General features: G+C 38.9%; 1 protein-coding gene across 2 annotated transcripts; it reads left to right on the top strand.

Annotated features, from left to right (window-relative positions):
- The first annotated feature begins 356 nt into the window (after positions 1-356).
- Positions 357-11,362, top strand: itgb3bp (integrin subunit beta 3 binding protein). Of its 2 annotated transcripts, none has more exons than XM_058403736.1 (9): positions 357-465; positions 714-750; positions 2,673-2,757; positions 3,388-3,457; positions 4,824-4,902; positions 5,017-5,104; positions 5,270-5,326; positions 8,873-8,921; positions 9,908-11,362. In XM_058403736.1, exons 1-9 carry the CDS (start codon positions 461-463, stop codon positions 9,912-9,914), a joined length of 477 nt encoding a protein of 158 aa, XP_058259719.1. In that variant the 5' UTR covers positions 357-460; the 3' UTR covers positions 9,915-11,362. The 2 variants fall into 2 exon arrangements, with proteins under 2 accessions (XP_058259719.1, XP_058259718.1); XM_058403735.1 differs by having other exon boundaries at positions 3,385-3,457.
- Positions 11,363-11,411: the final 49 nt, after the last annotated feature.

Here is an 11,411-nt window from a genome sequence, read left to right as displayed (position 1 = left end):
AGATAGATAGAAAGATAGATAGATAGATAGATAGATAGATAGATAGATAGATAGATAGATAGATAGATAGATAGATAGCTTAAATATTAGATAGAATTTGCTTAAAAATCATGGCCGTGGCAACTGGAGTCTTCACCAACTCTCAGTCATTGGTGCGCAGTTAAACTTTATCCGGGGAAAACAACTTCACAAAACGTTCCTCAAACACTTTGTAAAAAAAAAAAAAATCTGTGTTTATATATAAATGTGTGTCTAAGAATAACAGTTTATTGTTCTACGACGTTGACGTATAATATAAAATGTATACACAAGATATACAACTCAAAGTATATGAAAGTTTATTTATTTATTTATTTATTTATTCGGTCGTTTCCCGGGGCCGTATATCACCGCCGCGCGGCGCCAAAATACAAACAGCATCCATTGAAGTTAAAACGGTTAATAAAAAGTCGTAAAAACAATGCCGTAAGTCAGATTTGTTGACTTTGCTATGCTAGTATTTTCAGCCTTGCAACTTTATACCCCGAAAGCTGTATTTTGATTTCTTTAGCTTGTTATCGCAGACTATAGATTACATCTTTTAGTTTCTTAGTTGTTAGCTTGTTTTTATGTGCTTAAGGCTGGCCAATTCTGGATGTGTTTTGAGATCTGTGTTTGTTAGAGTTTGGTAAAAAATACCAGAATTCATCACCATATTTTTTCTTCTTTCACAGTGTCAAAAGAAGAATTCAGGTAGAAGAAAAGGAAAATGTGAGCTCACAGCCTGACTGGTTTTTAATCTGATTTTCTAGTGTGGTATCACCTGCTATTGTATACACAGATCAGCCATAACATTATGACCACCAAGCGGTGCCGTGATGATCTCCTCATCATGGCACCTGTTAGTGGGTGGGATATATTAGGCAGCAAGTGAACATTTTGTCCTCAAAGTTGATGTGTTAGAAGCAGGAAAAATGGACAAGAGTAAGGATTTGAGGGAGTTTGACAAGGGCCAAATTGTGATGGCTAGACCACTGGATCAGAGCATCTTCAAAACTGCAGCTCTTGTGGGGTGTTCCCGGTCTGCAGTGGTCAGTATCTATCAAAAGTGGTCCAAGGAAGGAACAGTGGTGAACCGGCGACAGGGTCATGGGCGGCCAAGGGTCACTGATGCACGTGGGGAGTGAAGGATGACCCGTGTGATCCGATCCAACAGACGAGCTACTGTTGCACAAACTGCTGAAGAAGTTAATGCTGGTTCTAATAGAAAGGTGTCAGAATACACAGTGCATGACGGATCAGGGATGTTTTGGCAGGAAAAGGGGGACCAACACAATATTAGGCAGGTGGTCATAATGTTATGCCTGGTCGGTGTTTGTAGGTCAATTTAAAGTTATAATACTGAAGCCCATTCTATCCATTTTTCAGTAAAACTGTACCGCTGCTAACCAGATATGGTTTGGGGGGGGTGATCATTTTCAGCTTGGTAGTGACCCAGTCTCAGGCACAACTAACAGAGTATTACTTTTACTCAGTATTTTATTATACACAACAACCCTGTTGAGCCATCTCTGCAGGTGTACAGTTGAAGACTGTAGCTCAATATTGAGTTTTCTTGTTATTCCTTTTGTTATTGCGTTTTTTGTTATTCCCTTGTCTGACCTACAATGCACAGTAGAGTACAGTAAAACAGTACACACAAGGCACCAACAGTGTGAGACGAGTGCAGAATACACAATAATTACAAGGAACACTAATTAGACAAGACAACAGAACAAAATTGAATGGATTAACTGTCATCAACTCAACAGAATAGTCCACATATTAAACATTAACTGGTCAGTGGTGGTCCCTTTCTACTGAAGGATGGTAGATGAATACAAATTGTGCACAACGACAAATGAACTACAATCAATAATGATAGATAGACAGACAGACTTTATTGATCCCATGAGGGAAATGCATGGTAGGTTTACCTGATGAAATTGCAAATGTATTACTTAATTGTTCAATTGGGGGATGTGGTAGCTCAGCTGGTAAGATGTTTGTTTTGTATTTGGAAGGTTGTCAGTTTGAATCCCTGAGTTTGGTGTGGAGGAACTTGACTGGCCTGCACAGAGTCCTGATCTCAACCCGTTAGAACACCTTTGGGATGAATGAGACTGCATGCCATTGCAAAACCGGGATGCCTGCCTTTACCTTCACATGAATGTGATATGGAGTTGGCCCACACTTTGCAGATATAACAGCTTCAACTCTTCTCAGAAGGCAGGGTTTAGGAGCGTGTTTATGGGAATTGTTGACCATTCCTCTAGAAGTGCATTTGTGAGGTCAGACACTGATGTTGGACGAGAAGGCCTGGCTCGCAGTGTCCGCTCTAATTCATCCCAAAGGTGTTCTATCAGGTTGAGGTCAGGACTCACACTGGTGTGCAGTCATGTTGGAAAAGAAAGGGGTCATCCCCGAACTGTTCCCACTAAGCTGGGACCATGAAATTGTCCAAAATGTCTTGGTATGCTGAAGCATTAAGAGTTCCTTTCACTGGAACTAAGAGGCCGAGCCCAACACCTGAATTCAATGATTTGTAGGGGTGTCCCAAAACTTTTGGCAATATAGTGTAAATTGTAAGTTGCTCTGGATAAGGGCATCTGCCAAATGCCAGAAATGTAAATGTTCAACATTGCTTACTGTAGACGCCAGTCAAGAGGCACACCAGAGACAAGAACTATTCTCCTTTGACTGGAACGAAGCCCATGACCCCAACAGGCAAAACCCAAGGTACTGGAGTCCACAATTATTATGGTATTTATACATACTATACAGTATGTTGATAACTATGACTACAACTATCACAATGTACAGAAGCATCATTAAATCAGAACTGAATTATATACCGCCTACAGTAGGTTTTATTCTTCCCATTCTTCCCAGTGTTTTATTCTTTTACCTCAGCTGACGTGTCAATCATTCTATCCATATATAGTTGTGATTAAAACTGTGGAACATCCACTGAAAAATTAGTTCCTGTTGGCACTTATGTTATATTTGAGATACACCATCTTAGTTATTAGATAAACATTTCCTCTCAAAACACACTTGTAACCTGTTTTTCTCTTATGTAAGTTGTTTACTATAGAAATGAATCTGCACTTATATAAACCATGCAAAATATTGTTATAGAAAATGAATCAACACCTTCTGACCAATCAGAATTAAGCGTTCAACCCCGCTTTGTTACAATACATCTTTATTCAGGTGTTTATAAACGTATCATCGAGTGCCTCGGTAGCTTTAGCACTGTCAGCTCTGTAGAATCCTGCTATTAGACTGTGCCTCTTTTTAACTGTCACTAATATCATTGTCCACTGTAATGTGATGAATTACTGACATTTAGTGCTTCATCAGCAGGTAATTACAAAACCAGTGGGACCACTGTCAATGCCCTGGAAGCACAAGAGACGCAGACAGAAACAGAGAGGTCAGTGAATATACTGTATTTAAAGCAGTGTAAGGATTTAGGTATGTTATTATGCAGGATATAATATGTTGTAAAGCTTTTCTGTTGCAGAGTGACCACAGAACTGATAGAAAGATGACTAAAGTAGTCCATATAGTAGGTGTTCAGTACAGAACTGCATTATAGGAAATATAGCATGTGTGATGGTTTTTGTGCAATACCCTAATGTATTACCTAATGTATTGATGCCATCTAATTAGTTGCATACATGTGACAAATCAAAAGCAGCATAAATCATCTTAGCAAGATGTTGAGTCACCACAGGCCACCAGGTCACCTAGTGTACAAGTCTCTGAAACTATAATGTAGGAATGAAACTCCATTCTTCTAACAATATTCCCTCACATAGTACTTTGACGATGGTGGTATGGAGTGTTGTCTAATAAAATCTCCCATAGGCATTCAACTGGGTTGAGTCATAATGACCCTAGCATAAGATTTACAATATTTTCAGACTCATCAAACCATTCAGTGAGTCCTTGTGCCCTGTAGATGAGGGTGGGGTCATCCTGGAGAAGACCACACCCATTAAGATGAATTTTTTTATTCATATAACAAAGATATTTGGTGAGAAAAACTTTGATATGAACTATAGAGCCCCTGGAGAGGACAAGTAAGGCCAAAGCATGCCAGCTAGTTGGACCCAAAAACAAGAAATTTGTCTCCTGCCTGTAAATATGTAACTCATATATTCAGCTGTGTTTTGTGTGAAATTAGCATTTCTCTATTTAAACTGTGTGCTCCAGCCTTGTTTAATTTTTATGTCGTTTCTGCTACGGGCATTGTCGGACCATTAAAACGAAAGGATATCTCTCATCATTAAAGGATATTTCCTTCGTCCCGCTCAGCTTGATGGTCATTATGACTGATCAGAATTTAATGACAGGACATGGAGGGAGCTTCATCACCAGCCAAAATCCTTTCTTTGATTTACACAGCACTAAAAATAGTTGGTTAAGGAGTGTTTAAGAAAGACCTATTTCCCCTTCAACGCATACTAACACAGAGCCCCCTCTCAATCCATCAAGACAAGCATTAGTTTTGAATTTTATAGTGAAGTCATTTAAGAGGAAGCTAGTTAAATATATATAAAAACATCAATAACGAGAATGAGCTTATCATTAATTTAGGAATGTGTTCATTTGGAAAGAGCTATTCTAGTGCCAAATTGTGACCATGACTGGATTTAGACCACTGGAAAAGGCATGATAGTTTATAAAGAACACTTCATGTGACTTTTGATTTTTGTTGGCTGATGTTAACAATAGGTCTGGGATGATGCGGATGTTGTGGTAAGCCTTCTGATTAAAAATGAATCTTTGTTCAGACTGGATTTTCTCAGGTCTAAATTGGAAGGATCTTTAGAGGCCTTAATGAAGACCAGGCAAGATCTCGAGTCCTTATTGGTACGTATGTTGCATTTGGACACCCCTTTATAGCTCCAGAGCAAAAGTAACCTTTCCTTGTAGTAACAGTATACAGTATGTAATGTGTCAGGTTTATGTTTTTGTATATTGAAGCCTGTAGAGGGCAACAGTGAGCTGAGGAGTTTCTTGCTGATGGGTCCTGCTGACTTGCACAATGAATTGAAGAGACACAAAGAGCTGTGTGAGTCCTCATCACGTTGTGTGTCCAAATTTATTAGGAAACGCTCACTTATGATCTGTTTAGCAGTCTATACACATCTGTACTATTTCCTGAATAGACTCCGAAATGGAGTAAACAGACTTTTTTCTGAGTCTAAGCACTTCTTCTTCTTTTTTTTTCTTACAGCTTCTAAAGTGAACTGCGAGGTTAATGCAACACGAGTGCACGAGAAGTGGCTTCAAGGTAAGTGGCCTGAAATTGAGTGTATCTAATACAGTATAAAGATGCAGCACTAATATAAATACAGCTACATCAAATTCTCTCTAATTTATTCTGCTTAGTTGTGCAGTTTCCTGTATTCATTCAGATGACTACAGTGTTATGGTCGAGACCTTTGTGCCCTGCTTAAATGAGTCAGGGAAAGAAAACATTTGGAGTTCCACTTATTTATGGCTCATGATCGATTTCAAGCTCGGAAAGCTCCTGGCCTCATTCACATTTCGAGCTTCGAGAACAGTTTGGCATTTAACTCGATGCTGAAGAACCGTAAATGTTCACTGCAGCCACCGCCAGAATAAGAGACTCGCTCTTCTCGAGAAAAAAACATTAGTTTTCATAACACAAACAACCACGCACTTCTCTTCATGAGACAGAATTAATTTGATTATTTCAAGCACATATACAGCCTTCAGCCAAGCTGTACTTGTGATTCAGTCACATAATGGTGACTTGTAGCGGGTGAATGGGAGAATTGTATTGAAGTTCAAAACAATTTTAAGATAAGGTTGCCCAAACTTGCTTAAATTAGTCACACTGGAGGACCTCAGAGCATGGGCCTGGCACCACAGGAATGTCACATTTTTGATCACATGATGGAGCATGAAATGTATCAGTGCACAGAGCCTCGCTTACAACAACAAAATAGAACCTTTACACATCGTTAGCTCAGCCTGGAGAATCGAGCCTTCAGTAAACATTGTAGTTTACGACTTAACTATGGATGCGTCAGGGCAGATGATCCTGTCGGTTTACTATATGGAAAACAAGGGGTTAAATATTTTGCATAGGTGTGTGTTTAAGACTGTAATTGAAGTGATATTGCCTGCTGTCATAATTACCTTCGGTGTTTAGTTCAATTCCTCTAGAGACAGTACTGATTACATATAATAGCATCTTGAGTAATACATTTTTAGCATCTTGAAGGTGAGAATGGCTTGGGGCATGAGAATGACGAATCTAAATCAATGCTAATATCTTAATATCTGTTTAACTTATACTTGGTCATCTTTGTTTTTTATTTTCAGTATGAATATATGAAGGACATTTTCTAAACTGATAGAAGTAGTTGAAATGAATGAGTTAAAAAAAAAAAAAGTCCAGTAGGCATTTAAGCACATTAGTCATGGTCAGTCATGTTGCTCTTTTCAAGCCCTGAAGTACTGCAAAAGCTTAAAGGCCATGTCAGAGACATACGAGAAAATGAGACGGCTTCAAAATGTCAATGTTTTCCAAGACAAACTCATCAGAAATCTAGTTAATGGCCTTCTTTGTTTGTAAACTTTTTAAGAAGTTGGTCAGTCAGATCATTTAGAGCAGTTCTTATTGAAGTGGGATGAATGGAGCAGTCAGTGGGTCTGTGATTTTTGTTTTGTTTTGTTACATTGGCCAAAGTTACGTTTATTATTGAGTTATCGGTCATTTATCTGGTCACTCACATTGAATAGGTATCATCCAAACCTCAATGATTCAAAAACAAATGGTCTATATAATGGGGGATGTGGTTAATTTGTTGTACTACTGATCAGAAGGTTGTGAGTTTGCATACCAGGTCCACCAAGCTGCCCCTGAGCAAGGCCCTTAACCCTCAATTGCTTAGTTGTATAAAATGAGATAAATTGTAAGCCTCTCTGGATAAGAGCATCTGCCAAATGCCAGAAATGTAAAGGTAATGGCAACTTGGTCCTTAATGAGTTCTTTTGGTGGAAAGTTCAGGAATTAAAAAGCTCTACAATACTAACAAATAAACAGAAATAAAGATGGTATACATGAGCCTAATATCCGAATATTGGATTATGTTGATAACGATAAATCTGTTTTGAGGAGGTCAGTGTAAATTATTTCACATTTAAATGAGTCTCTGGCTAAAAAAAAAAAAATGTTTGAGAGCAAACCCTGGGAACACACCATGTTAGTCCATTGCTGGGCACCGTGCAAATTCACACACTCATTCAACACGTTCACACACTCATTCACACCTAGATGAACATTAGAGCAGTTGAGAGATCTATGGCATGTTTTTAGGAAGTGAGAGGAAACTGGAGAAACGTGTAGACTGAGGGAGAATGCAATGGTGATTTATTTCAGTTAATGGAGTATGGTATTGAAGATCACTTTCTCCTTCCTGTAATTATCATAAACAGTTCCTGCGTACATCAGAAGTGATAGAGCTTGTTATAATCCCCACACATGTGCCCAAACTGCCATGATGGACATGAGACCAGTCTGAGTAATTGCTGAACCGAGTGCCAGGCGGTGTGATGGTGCCAAGACAGCTGAGAAAATTCACATGGATGCTTTAACTTCCACAGACACACTTTTGAATCCATGCCCTCAACAGTGGGCGTATATCATCCCCTAAATCTTCCCACTGGCCTTTGTAAACATCCATTATGACGGCATATCACTCTAAACTTTGGCATCTTTTTGGTGCAGTGTCGCTTCCCTTTGAACAGTTGAACTGTGCATTTCTTGATGTTTTCAAACATTACAAAGTTACCAGCAGTCACACAAAACATGTGCTGATGAGCACAAAAAAAAGAGAGCAATATCATTCTGAAGCAAGTTCACAGCTCAGGTATTGATTATTTGTGTGTTGCGAGAGATTTGGAAAATTCAATTAAATGAGTTGAGCAAAGGATTCATAAATCGGCCTTTGCCTCCGCCCAAAGCACGCCCTTCTAGACACATTGTTATGTGCTAAATCAATGTTGCCCTTCACAATATATTTTCTTTGGAGCATGAAAATAAATAACATTTAAACAGTTCTGCTTACCGCCGAAACAAGTTTTATCTTCACCGAAGCCCTCTGTCATCGGGAAGCAGCCGCCTGCTCACCTCACGAGGGGTAGTAACATATTTTTATGGCAAATGTTCCATAAGAAAATCCTATATAATGTGAATTTTGTGGAGGAAAAATGAGGAGGAAGGGGACGGATCAGCAGTATAAAAATTGATCAGGCCGTAGATGGGGTCGAGTCAGGGGAGATTTGTAAGACAGCCTTAATAGACTGTATTAAAGAAAGATTCCTTAAAAATGTAATAAAACAAATAGGTTTTCAGCAGTTGGCTGGGAAAGGGTCAGAGCCTCTACTCTCATCACATCAATCAGGGGCTGCTGATGGATAAATGGAGGCTGCTTGCGGTGAATTTTATGCTTTTTTATGCTTTTTCTTTGGAAAACACAGACCCAATTAAAGCCACGCTGTATATTAGAGCGCCTTCGGGCGGACAGGTGACGAGCTGTTTTTCAGCATTCTAAAGCGACGATGCTTCATAAGCATTTATGACCACGTTTATCTGTTGGATTTAATACATTAATATCATTTGAGTAGCTTTCTGTGGGGCTTCTATGAGGCATTTTAGTTGCGTTGCTTGAATATAGATCGTAACACATTTCACAGCTAATGTTAGTGTTCTTTTCTATTGTTCTGCTATTATACCTGTTTTTAAATCTTGCCTATATGTTTTTATCAGAGATGCTGAATGGGAAGTTTGTAATCCATTTCACAGGTACAACACAGACTGGCAGTTCCTATGAGTTTCTGAAGAACATCTTAAGGCAAGTCTTTTTTTTTTTTTCCTTCATTAATATAAACTTGTAAATGGGATCTGTGTGTCTTCTGGGAGATGGTAGTGTCAGGGTGTTTGATGTGCAGCGAGCAGCCCGTCAGCCTGGAGGCAGAGAGACATCTGGGCTGCTGTCAGTCAATCTAAATGTGTAGATGTCAAAAGCAGACTGCACTGCATACACTTTCTCATTTATACACAACCTGCTCTCCACAAGGGCTGTCGTTCCTTTTTACCTGCTCTCTGACAAAATGTTGATTCTACAGTCTAGATTGTGCTGTGCTGCTGCAAAAATATGTTTTTTACCTCTGGCCTGTGCTGTCCCATTAGAGCGGCTACAGAATATGCACAAATTCAGTAACAGTCGTCTTCTGGCTCTTACCTTCTGGGAAGAAAAAAAAATTCAGTTTTATGTTCAGTAGATCATTTTAAAGGCCACTGACTCCATCATGAAGTGATATTTCTGCATTAGAGAGGAGAAATAAAAAATAAATAATACTTTATTCAGGACCTCGTGTCAAAATTTCAGTCGGATAGACAAGAGCAAATCGACACGCGACAGAATCGTCACATGCTTGCTGCTGATTGGCTACCACTCTGAGAGAGTCCCGAAATCTGAGACGGAGATGTTCACACTTAAAGGAAATCTGAATCTGCTATCTAATTCTTATTTTAGCAAGTGATGTTATTTATGATATGCTGTCTACTTCACACACCATTTATTAGTATGTCAAACACCGAAAACCTGCCTAATGGAATTAAACCTACCTTAACCGTTACAGTGTTAACAGAATTTTTCCATCCTTCCTGATTTTCCAGATCTGTGCAAGAATTTCAAGAAGCTAAAATGGACATCCTAAATCTAAAATGAACAAAAGTCGTTAAAATTGGTGATCTGACATGATCGCTTCATATACAGACACACTGTAGTGCAGTGTGCTGCAGTTTTCATGTTGATCTTGTCTCTTTATTTGGCAGTGGCTAAGAAGGCCGACCTGAACAACAGCTGCTGGCCACGCAAACCATCCTATTTCTGCTCAAGGTGGATCATATAACTCTCTCACTTTATCACCCCCAGAGGCAGCGTGAAGGACAAAAGCGCAAGGTGGCCCATTAACGCTACTTGTGTTTTCTCATATACATGGCCACCTTTTGTTGGAAATAAAAAGGCTTGGGATGTGGATTTTTTTGGCTGTGATTTTACATGACTTGTGTCTGGCCAAAGCACAGAACTCCACAGTCTCTTCAGCCTGACTGAACATTCACAGAAGAAAAGTCCTGACCTCTGGGTTTCCATGCTCGTCAGTGCATTCACATCATTACATTCAAGCATTGTTAGATTTTTATTTCTGATTGGTTTTGATTATTTTTCTTAAACAGTGGCTCGATCAATAGTTCTGGCTGTTGGGCAAATCGACTTTGTTTCACTTTGTAGGGCAAAGTATTAATATTCATCATTTCTATGGTAACAATTTTTTTTTACAGAGACTTGTATGGTGAATGCTCTATATAATAGACTAATAAACATTTTGGAAGGAGCCTCCAGTGCTCCATTATAGGCACACGTTTTGTTTCCCAAGTAGCGTAATAAAGTGCATTTCTGTCTTATTCATTTCAACAGAGGCAGTTTATTGTCATCGGAATGAACAGGAACATGATCCGCAACATTAAACCTAACTATATATGGATAAAACTATATATCGACATTCATTAATCAATGAAAAATGAAATCATTGAGCGTAAGTGTAATAAAACATTTTGGCACGCTGTTATTGGAAAATAATCACTATTGTGTTAGGCTGCATCACACCACCTCATCACTGATTATTTTCCTATAGCAACATGCCCCCAAGCGTTTTTCTCCATACTTAAAACTAGAGGTCTAACAACCAGTCAAGCTCCTCAATGCTTTTGGTTCATCACTGAATTAGTCAAGCCGTCCTTTTCTCCTTTAGCTCCATTTGCGTCTCTGTCTCTATTTGATTTCTCATTTTCTGCATGTATTGAATCGGAAGCATTTCATGATCCTAGTTCTGTGTGTATTTGTGTGTGACTGCAGGGCTTGTTCAAGCTGTAACACTATAGCCCCTTTGTGACCTGATAACATTTACAGTTGTAATGGATTTTTTTAATACCAGTCATTAACTCCTGTGAAAGAAGGAGGTGGCGAAAGATTGTGTGCACCTTTGTTCCTCTGGTATTTCAGCTTTATGACATTGTGTTCCGACGTGTCCCTTCCCATCATTTTTGTTTTATGGGGCACGCAGGCGATGCATTTTATTCAATTTATATCTTTTTATTTTTTCGTGTGGACACATGCACGGTATTTTTTTTTTTTTTTGAGGTTCACATTACCTGCTTGATCTGGTTATAATTTTCTTCATTATTTCACTGGCTCAGAATAAAACCCAATAGCAATTTTGTATAAAAGCATTTATTGATGTGTAGAAAAATATTTAACACATACAAAGGTAACAAATGG

This window comes from Hemibagrus wyckioides, linkage group LG11 (genome assembly GCF_019097595.1).
Source record: "Hemibagrus wyckioides isolate EC202008001 linkage group LG11, SWU_Hwy_1.0, whole genome shotgun sequence".
Lineage (NCBI taxonomy): Eukaryota > Metazoa > Chordata > Actinopteri > Siluriformes > Bagridae > Hemibagrus > Hemibagrus wyckioides.
The sequence above is the reverse complement of the archived record's forward strand: the minus strand, read 5'-3'. Positions and strand labels throughout refer to the sequence as shown.